Below are 13,865 nucleotides of genomic sequence, written 5' to 3' on the forward strand. Positions count from 1 at the left end.
TTCTGAGCAGGGTTCCTGCCAGAACCTTCCATGGGCTACTCAGCAAGCTAGAAGTGCTGGACAGAGTAGGGGCCATGGAGCCCAGCCACCTGCCGTGACGCAACTTTGGTGTCTGCCTTTTTTTTTTTTTTTTTTTTTTTTGAGACGGAGTTCGCTCTGTCACCCAGGCTGGAGTGCAATGGCACAATCTTGGCTCACCACAACCTCCACCTCCTGGGTTCGAGCGATTCTTCTGCCTCAGCCTCCTTAGTAGCTGAGATTACAGGTGCAGGACATCATGCTTGGCTTATTTTTGTATTTTTAGTAGAGACGGGTTTCGCCATGTTGGCCAGGCTGGTCTCGAACTCCTGGCCTCAAGTGATCCTCCTGCCTTGATCTCCCAAAGTACTGGGATTACAGGCATGAGCCACCACGTCCAGCTGTTGTCTGCTCCATTTTAAACAAGGGAACAGGTAGAGAAGGGTCAGGAAGGGAATGGCTACCCGTTTGTGGATAATTTAGGAGCGCAGAGAGGCTCTTGCCTTCACTGCCTCGCTCCTTACAGCGGGCAGCTTACCCTTTGAGGGTCGCTCGAGGAAGAGCTGATGGAAGCTGCTCTCTGTGGCCTGGCTTGTTTTCCTCCTTTGGGAGGAAGTGGCTGCACTGTCAGGGCGTGGGAGGGGATGGGTGGGGCGTGGGCTAGGCCCTTCTGGCCCTGGTCTGATGGAGGACAGGCCCCCAGGAGCCTCCTGGCCATGCTCCTGCAGGCTCTAGGGTGTGGAGTGTGCCGAGCCCTGGGCACTCAGTCCCTGAGTCTTAGGAAGCCTCTCAGAGAAAACGGCACTTACCCTGATGCGGAGCAGCAGGTCTGCGTACCAGGCCGCCAGGCCCATCATGGAGGGGTAGGCCCGGGCCACCCACGTATCAGGCACGGTGTCATAGAAGAGAGCCGTGGACAGATCTTCCATGTCGGTCGTGATGGTCAGTTCTCCCTAGGAGACACACAGACGGAGCCCTGGGTTGGGGCCTGGGAGAGCACCAGCCCCAGTGCATGTCACGAGTTGTCAACACAGTGTGGTTTTGTGCTGCGCCTCTCGAGACACCCTGCCTCTCGAGATACCCTGCATCAGGGCCGTGCAAGCGCTTCCTGCTCAGGAACTGTCTAGATGAGCTCCTTGGGGCTTGTTCTGGAACGGCCAGAACTCTGGAGAGGGAGCAGTACCATGCTGATTCCAGGGCCCGTGCTAGGCCTGGGTTGCCAGAGGCCTGGGTTTCTGCTGGTTTCGCCATCCAGCCACGTCCTTGGGGCCTGGCTGACCCATCTTTACCTTCAGCCCTAGGTTCAGCTCCTTCAGTGAACGGCGCATTTCGTTGGTCAGGATGTTCATTCTTTCACATTCTTGAAAGGCCACTACCACGTAGGGGGTCTTTTCCGCTGCCTTTGCCATGATCTCAGCCATGTTGAAAGTCTCCGGAATCTTCTCCAGGATGTCGTCCAGCACGGCCTTCACCTGGAAGCCAGTCCCCAGATAGCCCGTCACTGCGAGGAGCGCGCCCCACCTGCTGCAGGGTCAGGGAGCCCGCCCCGAATGCTCCCAGCCCCGACTCCTGGAGGGGAGGGGGGAGGCAAGTGGGGTGGCCAGAAACGCAGGGTCGTGGGTGCAGCCACACCCTTGACCAGGGGAGGGAGCCTTGGCCAGCGGCTCTGAATGTTCTGATCTCACTACAAGGCCCTGCAGCTGCGGCCGTGGGTGCCTCAGGCCACCTGGCCCAGTGCCTCAGACGTTTATTCCCATGCACCGGCCTCTGGTCAAATTTAGCCAGTGGTTGAGGGATTGCAACTTTGTCCTTTACTTGGGCTTTCTGTAGGGACCATGCCAGTCACACCCTGTTAAGGAGTGGCCCACACAGTGCAGTGGTCACCTGCACACCATCTGTCAGTCAGTTTCTAATGTCAATCATTAGACTAAGAAGGGTTTCACATAGAGAATTCAGTCTACTGGGAAGCCTAGTGCTTGGCTAATACATAATAGAGCTTTTCCACATTCTATTAAGAAGTACAGGCCAGGTGCAGTGGCTCATACCTGTAATCCCAGCACTTTGGGAGGCCAAGGCGGGTTGGTCACCTGAGATCAGGAGTTCAAGACCAGCCTGGCCAACATGGTGAAATCCTGTCTCTATCACAAATACAAAATTAGCCAGGCGTGGTGGCGTGTGCCTGTAATCCTAGCTACTTGGGAGGCTGAGCCAGGAGAATCGCTTGAACCCGGGAGGCGGAGGTTGCAGTGAACCGAGATCGCGCCATTGTACTCCAGCCTGGGCAACGAGAGCAAAACTCCGTCTCAAAAAAAAAAAAAAAAAAAAAGCGGGGGAGGTACCCAGGAGGCCGCACAGAGCTCCCCAGACAAGTGAGAATTTGTTCAGAGCACTGACATCCCTGAGCTCTATCTAATACTGTGAGCAGCAGGACCTGCCGTCGTGGCCCCTGAGCTGCTCTGGAGCACCTTCCTGCTCATCCGGCTGCCCTGCACAAGCTGCTACTGCTGTTGTGCTGGCCGGGCCAGGGCGGGGAATGGCCGGTATCTTCCCTGGCACTCAGCTGGGGAAGCTGGAAGACTGCAGGGCAGAGGGCTGGGGTGCTCTCGGAGCCGCATCCACACCCCTGAGGATCCCTTTTGTCTGGGCCCATGCCCTCACCCGAACGAAGCCTGCAGCTGCCATGCCTGAGGACCTGCCAAACAGCCTGTGGGTCCCACCCCAGCGTTTCTGATACCCAAGCCCGAGGCTGGGGCAGGGTGTACCTCACCAGCAAGTTCCCCTGTACTGCCGCCAGTTCCTGCCACCCCGTCCCTGGTTCTAGATCCTCCCCCTTCCTCTTGCTTGGTAGCGGTTTTAAAGATCCTGCCTTCTCCTCACGGGACACTCCTGTGCCTGCCCCTGAGTCCGTCTCTTTGGGCTGCATTTCCAGGACAGTGCGGAACAGCTTCTCTGAGGTGACTGTCAGAAAGCCAATCTCTGCGTTGGGGTGCAGGCCGTATAGGTAGGGACTCTCGGGGGGCAGGTTCTCATCGATGTATTCGTGGTAACCCTAAAAAAGAGGGCAGTTTGTAAGCAGACGCAAAGCTGTGCAGGCTGAAACCCATGTCCTGTTCGTTAAGCGTTCCTTGCCAGAACGTTCCACCCACGTCTTGCTCTCTGTACGGATCCCACTTGTTTCCCAGCCCCCTTTGTGGGCTGCCCCCTGTGCTCCCAGCAACATAAAGGAAAATTCCATTCCCCCTTCCCTGAGGCTGCATTTCTGTTTTTTAAATTTAAAAAAATAAAGTTGTGGCCGGGCGCGGTGGCTCAAGCCTGTAATCCCAGCACTTTGGGAGGCCGAGACGGGTGGATCACAAGGTCAGGAGATCGAGACCATCCTGGCTAACAAGGTGAAACCCCGTCTCTACTAAAAAAATACAAAAAACTAGCCGGGCGACGTGGCGGGCGCCTGTAGTCCCAGCTACTCGGGAGGCTGAGGCAGGAGAATGGCGTAAACCCGGGAGGCGGAGCTTGCAGTGAGCTGAGATCCGGCCACTGCACTCCAGCCTGGGCGGCAGAGCAAGACTCCGTCTCAAAAAAAAAAAAAAAAAAAAAAAAAAAAAAAAAGTTGTTTGTATTAGCCTTGTGCTTCTTCTAAGTGAGACACATTTCTCATCCTCTTAGTTTGGTTGCCTGGGTTCTTGCTCAGTTATGGATACTCCATTTGTGCTGCCAGACTCTCACTGGGAGGCACGAACCTTCATTACGTTAAGCTCCTGTTTAACTTGTCACCTTACCTTGTAGTCCAGGTTGGGGGGGATCTGAAAGCCGGGGGCCAGCAGGACGTCTCCTTCCAGCATCTCCGTTCGGATGTATTCGGCCAGGTAGGTCCTGCACAGCCGACGGTCCCAATCATCTGTGATGTGGCCGCCATACATGATTTCACCAAAAAGGTAGCGGAGATCGTCCCAGGGCACCTGAGGAAAGATGACAGTGTGTAGGGGAAGATGCGCCCCTGTGCCCCTTCTCTGCCATGAAAGAGGGTCAGGCTCAGGCAGGCAGGGCATGGGAACCCAGCCTTTGGTGCTGCGGCCTTCTCGCCCTCCAGGTCGGCCTCCTGGCCGTTTACCTTCAGGGTCGCCAGGCCCCAGGGCCACCTTTCTTCCCTATCCCGCACCATCAGACACCAGTGTCCGGCCCCTTTGGCTTCTCTCACAAGGGGCTGTGCGGCACCTCCCTCCACCTCGGACAGCACTTCTGCAGGCGGTGCTCTCTGCACCTCCCGTGGGGCAGGTGTTTGCTGTGCTTCACTGTGCCTCAGAGGCCACAGGGCTGAATCGGAAGTTGTTCCCTCTGCCTCTCCCGCTCTGTTACATTCGAGACTGCCCTTCATGGTCCAATTTCAACACAAGTGGTTTGATTCTGTGTGGCTCAAGAATTGACTCCAGTGCTGTCGATCTTTTGTCGATGGAAGTCCAGTTAGTCACATCTTCAGATGCATCTGGTGAGTCTCCCACCTTGTGGAAGTCGAGTCCTTCCTGGTTCTCCTCCTTCTAGTAGCTCCTGTGCCTCCAGGGTCTTTGCAGTCACATAGAGGGTTTGAGCAAGTGACTTATCTGACCTAGGCTGCCTGGGCCTTAGGGAATGAAGACCAAACTCGGCAGTATGGACCAGAGCACACGCCAGGCGACCACACGCCTCCCTGCTGCCGTTCCCACTGCCCTCCAGGCTTCCTTGCGGTCTCACGTCACACCTTCGCCCCGGAACACTCTTCCTTCTACAAAGTCTGGCTCATGGGCGTCCTTGCCATGAAGCCGGCCCTTGTTCCTCCCGCCTCCATGTGCCCACTGTGGAGCCGCCTCCTGCACAGCCAGTTCAGCAGAAGGATGGTGGGAGCCACGGATCGAGGCCACAAATGTCATTTTAAATTTTGTGGCAACCACTTTAAAAGAGATAATTCCAACATGTAATTGGGATAAAAATAAGATAATTGACATTCTCTTTTGGTACCCAGCATGCGAAATCCTGCTGCTCACGGTCAGCTTCTCTCCAGTTCTGCACACCTGTTCTTTCCCTGAAGTCTGCAGCTCCTGAAGCGCGAGACAGATGTTCTCATAACAGCACTTCCGCTGTGTGCTGCCCAGAAGAGCTGTCGTCAAATACCAGTGAGTTCATTGAATAAGAACCAGTTGATTCATCAATCATCTGATTTGGTCTCATGAGTTTATATACATATGTATATATTTTTTAGGTTGCTTATTTTTGAGATGGAGTCTTGCTGTGTTGTCCAGGCTGGAGTGCAGTGGCGCAGTCTCTGCTCACTGAAACCTCTGCCTCCAGGGTTCAAGCAATTCTGCTTCAGCCTCCTGAGTAGCTGGGATTACAGGCGCACATCACCACAGCCAGCTAATATTTTGGATTTTTAGTAGAGATGAGATTTCATTATGTTGCCCATGACCTCCTTGAACTCCTGACCTCAGGTGATCCGCCCGCCTCACCCTCCCAAAGTGCTGGGATTACAGGTGTGAGCCACTGTGCCTGGCCCATATGTGTATGTTTTTTAGACAGGGTCTTGTTCTGTGTCCCAGGCTGGAGTGCAGTGGTGCAAACATGGCTCACTGCAGCCTTGATCTGGGTTCAAGTGACCCTCCCACATCAGCCTCCCAAGTAGCTGGGCCTACAGTCACTCACCACCATTCCAGACTAGTTGTTTTATTTTTCGTAGAGACAGGGTCTTGCTGTGTTGGCCAGGCTGGTTTTGAACTCCTAGGCTCAAGCAGCCCTCCTGCCTCGGCCTCCCACAGTGCTGGGATTATAGACTTGGGCCACTGCACTTGGCTTAGCGTCATGAATTTTTACTCAAAACATTAATATTTTCCAAATTATCATTTGTGACTTAAAACCTCTGTCTGGTCGCCACAAGTGTTTGCGGGCTGCTTTTCCTGCATCTTGCTTAGCAGCTTTGGAGGCAGCGTCTATGTCTCCCGAAAGGCAGGGAGACCTGTGCCCCACTCTCCCTCCTGACCCCCCCCCCCCACACTCCTCAGGAGGGTGGTTTCCTGCAGTGGGCGGGGGTGGGTGCTGTCTGCATTTTCCGCACCTGCTGAGGGAATCCCCCAGAGACTCCTGGGGGAGCTGTAGCTCTCAGGCCCCTCCCTGGGAGTCCCTGCAGCTTGCTCTGTGTTTCAAAGCAACGTTCCAGCAGACTTTTGTCTTCCGTTCGCGTGGGAATCCCTGATCTATTTCCTCAGAGCCCAGAGGGCTGAGCAGGTCATGGACCCAGATGACATCATTCCCCGTGGTCACTCAGCGTGTAGCATGACCTGTGCCATGAAGGGAATGTGGGAGCTGGTGGGGAGTCTGTGGAGGGGGAGGGAGGCCTGAGGACAGAGGGAAGGTTGGCCAGCGCAGGCCACATCAGGACACTGCGCCTCAGGATGTGGCAGCCGCTGACGTACATGGTACTCGTGTGGCTTCTCAGCAGCCTAGAAGCTGCCCAGTGTGTGTCAGTGCGCAATGGCTAAGGAACTGTCTTAAAAATCTTAATCTGGCCAGGCGCAGTGGCTCACGTCTGTAATTCCAGCACCTTGGGAGGCCGAGGTGGGCAGATCACTTGAGCCCAGGAGTTTGAGATCAGCCTAGGCAACATGGCAAAACCCTGTCTTTACAAAAAACAAACAAAAAATTAACTGGGTGTAGTGGCCCCTGTAGTCCCAGCTACTTGGGAGGCTGGGGTGGGAGGATCACCTGAGCCCAGGAGATGAAGGCTGCAGTGAGCTGTGATTGTGCCACTGCACTCCTGCTCAAGTAACAGTGAGGCCCTGTCTCAAAAAAAAAAAAAAAAAAATTAAAAAATTTCAAATAAAAAACTTCTAGCCAGACTTTCTCCCAAACTAGTCTGCTTGGTTAGGCCGTCCCTCCATGCTGAAAGTCTCTTTGAACATCCTGTGTGCCTCTGGGAGTGTTTTCAGGTCCGGGTCTTGTTCTGGGTGAAACGTCCTGCTGGCACCTTGCCCCATCGACTGGCAGATGGAGGCCACCTTCCCCTGCTGGCGTCTACGGCCTGCGGTGGCCCATTGCCGGGGAGCACGGGGAGCCGAGTCCCGGCCCAGTTCTGCCCCCTGCTGCTCCAGGGCTGGTGTGCCTCCCAAAGAACAAAGCATACCATGTTCCAGGCCCAGCCTTCGCCAGCAGCAATCTGGGAGGTCGTCGTCCTCCAGCCTCAGTGAGGAGGCTTTGTCATGGCCTCCCAGGCAGGGTGCTTGACATCAGAGGTCACCTCCTGGGGGCCTTCTCAGGACACCCACTGAGAGCACGTGTGCTGTGCATGCCTGGGGCTTAGTGGGCCAGGTCCTGAGCTTTATTACAAGGAGATGGAAAAAAAGAGGGGCTTCCTGAAGCTGGCATTGCTAGGCCAGGCTTCCCTCATTGAAGCCCCAAGGCTCTGAGGCGGAGGCGTCATCCCTGTTCCGCCCATGAGGAAGCAGGCTTAGTGGTCCAGTGACTTGCTCGAGGTCTCAGTGAATGAGTGGCAGAGCAGGCTTCGAACATTTCCCCCCTGGTGCCAGCACTGTTTCTCACGTCACAGGGGCAGGTGTTTAACCACCCAGGCCCTGGGAGTGCTCCAACCCCAAGGCCTCACGCAGGTAGCGGCCCCACGCAGTCAGCAGTGCCCCCGTGCAGCTGAGCGCTGCTTTCTTCCCATCTGCCTCCCAGTCTGTAAGAGGGCGCTTGGGCCTTGCTGTCTCAGAGCCAGGGTCCATGTTGCTCTTGATTTGGAGGCTGAGAGTGAGGAGGAGGACCCAGGGTTTATAGGGGTGTCCACCGCCTTCTGCCTTCTGGGCGAGGGGCTTCTGGGCGAGGGGCTCCTGGGCCTGTGCCAGGCTTAGCCTGAGTCAAAGCTTCGTAAGAGCCCTGTGTGGTGGGCACTGCTGCGCTCTCCAGTTTATAGATGGGGTGGCCAAGTCTTAGGAGACTGTAGATGGGGCTGCAGGGCCTAGCGGCGTATGTGCTGCTTACAGAGGACCTCCATCCAGTGAATAGCAGGTCTGGGATTCATATGCTACCGTCTGGTCCCCAACCTGTGCCCTCCCTGCTGTGTACCTTGCTCTGTGCCCCAACCTGCTGTGCCTCCTGCTGCAGACCGTTTCCGGAGGATGTGCGCCTTTCTGCTCAGTCCTCTGTGGAGTCTGCATGCGCCTTTATGCGTTCTCATAATGGACACAGGGCTCCCTTCTATCCATGGAGGTTTTCTGCCCGTCCTGCTCCAAACCTGGGTTCTCTCCAGACATTGACAGAGCAATGGTGAGGCCTGCAGCCCAGGAAGCCCTGCTTGTCCTCCCCACCGAGTCCCAGCTCACAGCCTGCGGTGCCAGGATTCTGGGGGAATCCCCGGCCAGGTGCAGGAGGGGCAGGTAGCGTGGAGTGTGCCAACAAGCAGAAGTGGCTCCTGCAGGAGGTGGGGGCAAAGGACTGACCGTTGTTACGTCAGGCTGGAGAGAGCACAGATGGTGCTGCCTTTCAAGCTCTCTGGTTTGTGAAACCTCTTTGATGTCTTTTTTTTTTTTTTTTTGAGATGGTGTCTTGCTCTGTCGCCCAGGCCTACTTGATGTCTTTTAAGACAAAGACCAAAAGGAAAGGGAGGGAAGGAGGGAAGGAGGGAAGGAGGGAGGGATGGAGGGATGGAGGGAGGGAAGGAGGGGAGGGATGGAGGGAGGGAAGGAGGGGAGGGATGGAGGGAGGGATGGAGGGAGGGAAGGAGGGAAGGAGGGAGGGATGGAGGGAGGGAAGGAGGGAGGGATGGAGGGATGGAGGGAGGGGAGGGATGGAGGGAAGGAGGGAGGGAAGGAGGGAGGGAAGGAGGGAGGGAAGGAGGGAAGGAGGGAGGGAAGGAGGGAGGGAAGGAGGGAAGGAGGGAAGGAGGGAGGGAGGGATACGTCCAAGCACAGGGCCCACTGAGCCCCTTACCTTGGGGTTGGCCTCCAGGTAGTTGTAGAGCACGTTGATGGAGATGGTGAGGTCCCCGTTGTTGAAGGGGTATGACCGGTTCCAGCCCTGGGCACCGAACTTGCGCCTCTCTGCCACCACTGCGTGGAAGTAGCACAGGGCAAAGAGGATGCACTTGAACTCCATCTCCTTGGTGCACATCTCCAGGGTGTCCTGTGGGGCACACGCTCCAGTCAGGTGTTACGGAGAGGGAGAAGTTTACACAGAAATGCCCCTGAGGGTGACTAGCGTCCAGCCCTTGCCAGATGCTTTGCTGGGGTGGGGGTGGTGGGGGGACAAAGCTGTGGGCTGAGCAGGTCTCCATCAGACCAGCTGCAGGGAAAGCTGGGCTGTCATGACTGAGTATGATTTTCTTTCTTTCAGAAAGGCTGTTTTATCCCTTTCAAGTACTTATTACAAGTTGAATTATTGATACTGCTTCCTAATAAGATCTTCCCAAATCCTGGATGTTTCGGGACTACTTTAATAAGAAAGAATGTTCCTTTGTAATTACCAACATTCCTCATCACTTACGCACAGTATCCCAAAGTCTAAAAACAACTGGTAAAGTTCCATCAGGATAGGGAATGGAATAGAGGATGGGGGGGGGGATGGGGGATGGGAGGATGGGGTGGAGTTGCTTCTTAAACCCTTTGTATCTGGCTCCAGGGCCATCTGAGCCCCAGTTGTGACTCCTAGGTCTCTGGCTTTGTGCGCTTTTACTCGTTAATCTTTGCTATGTAGTGACTCCTGAACACACACAGGCTTCTTGAAACCGAGCTGTGCTCCACCTGCTCTGCTCAGCGGCTGGGAGTACCTCCGGGGCCAGGCACTCTGGGTGGGGCACAGTGGCCGAGGCTCCCGCTGGGGAGGGACAGATAAATGCCAGGGGAAGTGCCCTGGGTGGACCAAGAGTGGGGCCCTGTCCTGGGCATCATAGAAAGCCTGGCACAGGCCCCTCTGGCAACATGGACAAGAAGGGGAACGGCTGGAGTTCTATCACCTGAATATCCCCTCCTGGCTGCCTGGGATGGAGACGGTGGGCCCAGGAGACTGGCCTGGCCAGTCCCTTTCAGACCTCAGCTCCCTGGGGAGGGCGCTGGCAGTGAACACTTGGAGAGCCAGAGTGACACCAGCAAATGGGAGACTCGCCAGCCCGCAAGGACAAGGGAAGGCCTGGTGGGTGTCACCGTCCGTCCATCCTCCAGAGTCCATCCGATCGGGTGCTTTTCACCAGCCTGCCCGCACTCAGGTCTGTGGCATCATGGACATGCAGGTTCCACCCACCACCACTTCTTCCCCTGGGCCCTTGTTCTCAGAGGCCCACAACCCCTCAGAGGCAACTGGTCCCTGAACGTGTGAAGGGTTTCCTTACCCGCAGGTCTCAGCTGTCACTCCCTGGCCACCCACCTCCCCAGCCAGAGATGGGATGAGGTGCCACTCCATGTGCTGGCTGGCAGGGCTCCACGCTGGCTGGAAGTGAAGGCCCAGTCCTTGCCTAAGTGCCCCGATCCCTGTCACTGACACTTTGCAAAATACAATAAAATGGAACACCAAAGGAAAAACCGTCCCCGTGCTTCGATTCACAGCAGTGTCGGGTCGCTGCAAAGTTCGCTAAGTGCCTTCTGGGTTTCTGCGTTGATCTCGTATAGACTGGCAGAAACCGTTCCAGGACCGGTGCTGACCTCAGGGCCGCTATGAGCTGCATGGCCCCACAGCACCGTGTGCGCCCCACAGCACTCATCACACTAGGGTGGTGCTTCCAAGACGCATCCTCATGCCCCTCAGCAGAGTGCAGGCCAAGGCGGGAGGTGTGTGGTATCGATTGTTTGGTTAATGGAATGGGGGACCCATTTTAAACATTTGTTTTTCTGCTTTTTCTTTTACTTTCACACTTTGACAAGGATGTATCCTTTAAAAGCTGATGGAAATTGTTAGTGGGTGACTCCAATATTTCCATGTAAGTACTTTTAAAAAATGTATCAGGCATGGACGGCACGCATTCATGGACCGATAAAACACCCCATAAGCAGATCTTTGTTAGGGGTTATAGAAGAATACAGGGTGTCGGCCGGGCATGGTGGCTCGTGCCTGTAATCCCAGCTATTTAGGAGGCCAAGGCAGGTGGATCACCTGAGGTCAGGAGTTTGAGACCAGCCTGGCCAACATGGTGAAACCCCATCTCTACTAACAATACAAAAAAACTAGCCAGGCATGGTGGTGGGTGCCTGTAATCCCAGCTACTTGGGAGGCTGAGGCAGAAGAATTGCTTGAACCCAGGAGGCAGAGGTTTCAGTGAGCCGAGGTCACGCCCTTTCACTCTAGCCTGGGTAACAAGAGTGGAACTCCGTCTCAAAAAAAAAAAAAAAAAAAAAAGAATACAGGGTGTCAAACCTCAAAAAGGTTTTAGGCTCCACTTGGGAGATCAAGTTTGTGCACAGAAAAAGTTCTAGACAGAGAAAATGCTGAGGTGCCAAAAGGAGAAATATTGACATGAGGACCTGCAGACAGGAGCACCCCCGAGGACAAGAGTGGCCAGGATTTGGGAGCCCAAGGCAGGTGGATCACCTGAGATCAGGAGTTCGAGATCAGCCTGGCCAACATGGCAAAACCCCGTCTCTACTAAAAATACACAAATTAGCTGGGTGTGGTGGTGCATGCCTGTAATCCCAGCTACTCGGGAGTCTGAGGCACAAGAATTGCTTGAACCCGGGAGGTGGAGATTGCAGTGAGTCGAGATAGCACCACTGCACTCCAGCCTGGGTGACAGAGTGAGACTCCTTCTCAAAAACAAACAAACAAAAACCGCAGCCAGGAAGGCTGTGGAGAAGGTGGCACTTGGGGGAAGCCGTGAGGTCTGTGAGGGAAGAGTCAGTTGAAGTCAGACCCCAGGCAGGTGCACAAGTGGGATCCCAGCCAAGGAGGGTCCTCGAGTCCCAGGTGCCAGGCAGGCCAGGCCTTCCCCCTCCGCCCCGGAGGCAGCCAGCGGCCGCTGCAGCTGAGTAGGGGCCAGGCTCCCTAGCCGGCTGCGTTTTGGCAGCTGTTCCTGCTGATGGTGGATCAGAGGAGGGGTTGAAGGCAAGGAAACCCGGTCATGCGTCCAGAGCCCCAGCAAGTACAGCGTCCCCATCTTCCCTGGTTATCCACAGCCTCCAGCAGTGGGACTCCGTACTTCCAGGAAAGCTGACCAACCTCCAGGGAGGTCGACTCCCCACGGAGCTTGGTCCCATTTCCAAGGAGCAGTCATGACGTGTTCCACGCTCTTCCAACACAATGGACAGCATCTACCAGCCCTCATTTGCAAGTTCATAAAACTGATTAAAAACTATGTGTTTCTGCATCTAAAGCTTTAAGTAATAAATGTGCCACAGCACCTGAAATGATTTGCATGTTTCTGCCTTTTAGGAATATGTTGATTTTGACTGTGAGGGGTGTGTGGACAGGGGAAACCCAGAGGGGAGGTGTCCCCAGAGTTCAGAGTGGTCCTCAGGGCCCCAAGGGATGGATGCCAGGCCCTGGCATGGGATGGCGAGGCAGCCCGAACAGGCGTGGCCTTACCTGGGTGAACAGGTCCAGGGCCTTGTGCAAGTTGGCATGCATGCCCGTGGGGGGTTCGTTGGTGATCTTGATGGCGTTCTCCAGGATGCCCTGGGGGATGATGTGGGTCTCGGGGCTGGGGGCAGGCTCCGCGCTGATGAACACCCGGTAGTCCTCATGGCTACCTGTGCTGTAGCGCTCCAGCTTCTTGTCCAGCGTCCCCAGCCACCGGGCCACCAGGTGGATGTTCTGCAGCCAAGACCAGAGGCTGGTTACATGCTTTCCCCGGCCCCGGGCCCACGAGGACAGGCTGTGTTCCCTGGTGAGGGCAGGGCTCTTCTGCCAGCACCCCACACTTGCCTGGTGCTGGCACTGCCCCACCCCCCACCAGTCCACCCTAACCAGGTGCTGGGCATGCCAGGATGTCTTCAGTGAAGGAACTGAGGCCCCAGAATCGATTTTTGTGTTCAATGAATTGGAAACCTCCAGCCTTAACGTTGAGTCCTTTGTGTCCTCCCTGGCATAAGGCTGAGATTCTGTGGTCCCCACCCCTCCTCTTGAAGCCAAGGGCTTCCCACCGGGGCCAGGCTTAGCCCTGTGGATTGAGGTCAACACACGCTGTAAGACCCGTGGAAGCCGGGACAGGCCCAGAGGCGCTCGAGGACAAGCAGTAGTGAGGAGGGGTCTTGGGCGGGCTCTGGGGCTGAGGAGGGGTGGTCGTGCTAGGGTTTAACCAAAAGTGCAGAGAGCATCTCCTGGGCGCTCTGGGCTTTGCTGCCTGCTCCAAGCGAGGAGGAGGAGGAGGTGGAGGGGGAGGAGGGATGCTTTTGTCAATCCAGCATTTGTCGTCTTTTTTTTTTTTTTTTTTTAAATTTTTTTTTTGAGACTGAGTCTCTCTCTGTCGCCCAGGCTGGAGTGCAGTGGCACAATCTTGGCTTACTGCAACCTCTGCCTCCCGGGTTCAAGCGATTTTCCTGCCTCAGCCTCCCGAGTAGCTGGGATTACAGGCGCACGCCACCACGCTTGGCTAATTTTTGTATTTTTAGTAGAGACGGGGTTTTGCCATGTTGGTGAGGCTGGTCTCGAACTCCTGACCTCAGGTGATTTGTCTGCCTCGGCCTCCCAAAGTGCTGGGATTATAGGTGTGAGCCACTGTGCCTGACCATTTGTTGTTTAAATAATCTCTGTTTGGGGTAGTCTCGTATAAAGTCCAGCTTCCCTCCACCGTTGAATCCATGCTTTCCTCTGGGCAGTCATGGTGCCCCACACCACCCGGCTGACCCCAGCAGGGCCGACACCGGGGGTGCCTCCTCCTTCAGTGGTGTTAGGATTTCCACCCACATTTC

General features: G+C 55.6%; 1 protein-coding gene across 1 annotated transcript in view; it reads right to left on the minus strand.

Annotated features, from left to right (window-relative positions):
* The window catches only part of DNAH17 (dynein axonemal heavy chain 17), a 154,097-nt gene that overhangs the window by 1,912 nt on the left and 138,320 nt on the right, over positions 1-13,865 (minus strand). Inside the window, exons 74-79 of the mRNA XM_025361810.1 lie at positions 12,541-12,768; positions 8,965-9,156; positions 3,795-3,974; positions 2,885-3,067; positions 1,308-1,490; positions 828-971 (exon numbers count right to left, since the gene is read on the minus strand). Coding sequence (XP_025217595.1) covers positions 828-971; positions 1,308-1,490; positions 2,885-3,067; positions 3,795-3,974; positions 8,965-9,156; positions 12,541-12,768 — 1,110 coding nt within the window. The remainder of the gene's footprint in view (positions 1-827; positions 972-1,307; positions 1,491-2,884; positions 3,068-3,794; positions 3,975-8,964; positions 9,157-12,540; positions 12,769-13,865) is intronic.

The sequence above is a fragment of the Theropithecus gelada genome, chromosome 16, assembly GCF_003255815.1.
Source record: "Theropithecus gelada isolate Dixy chromosome 16, Tgel_1.0, whole genome shotgun sequence".
In the NCBI taxonomy this organism is placed as follows: domain Eukaryota; kingdom Metazoa; phylum Chordata; class Mammalia; order Primates; family Cercopithecidae; genus Theropithecus; species Theropithecus gelada.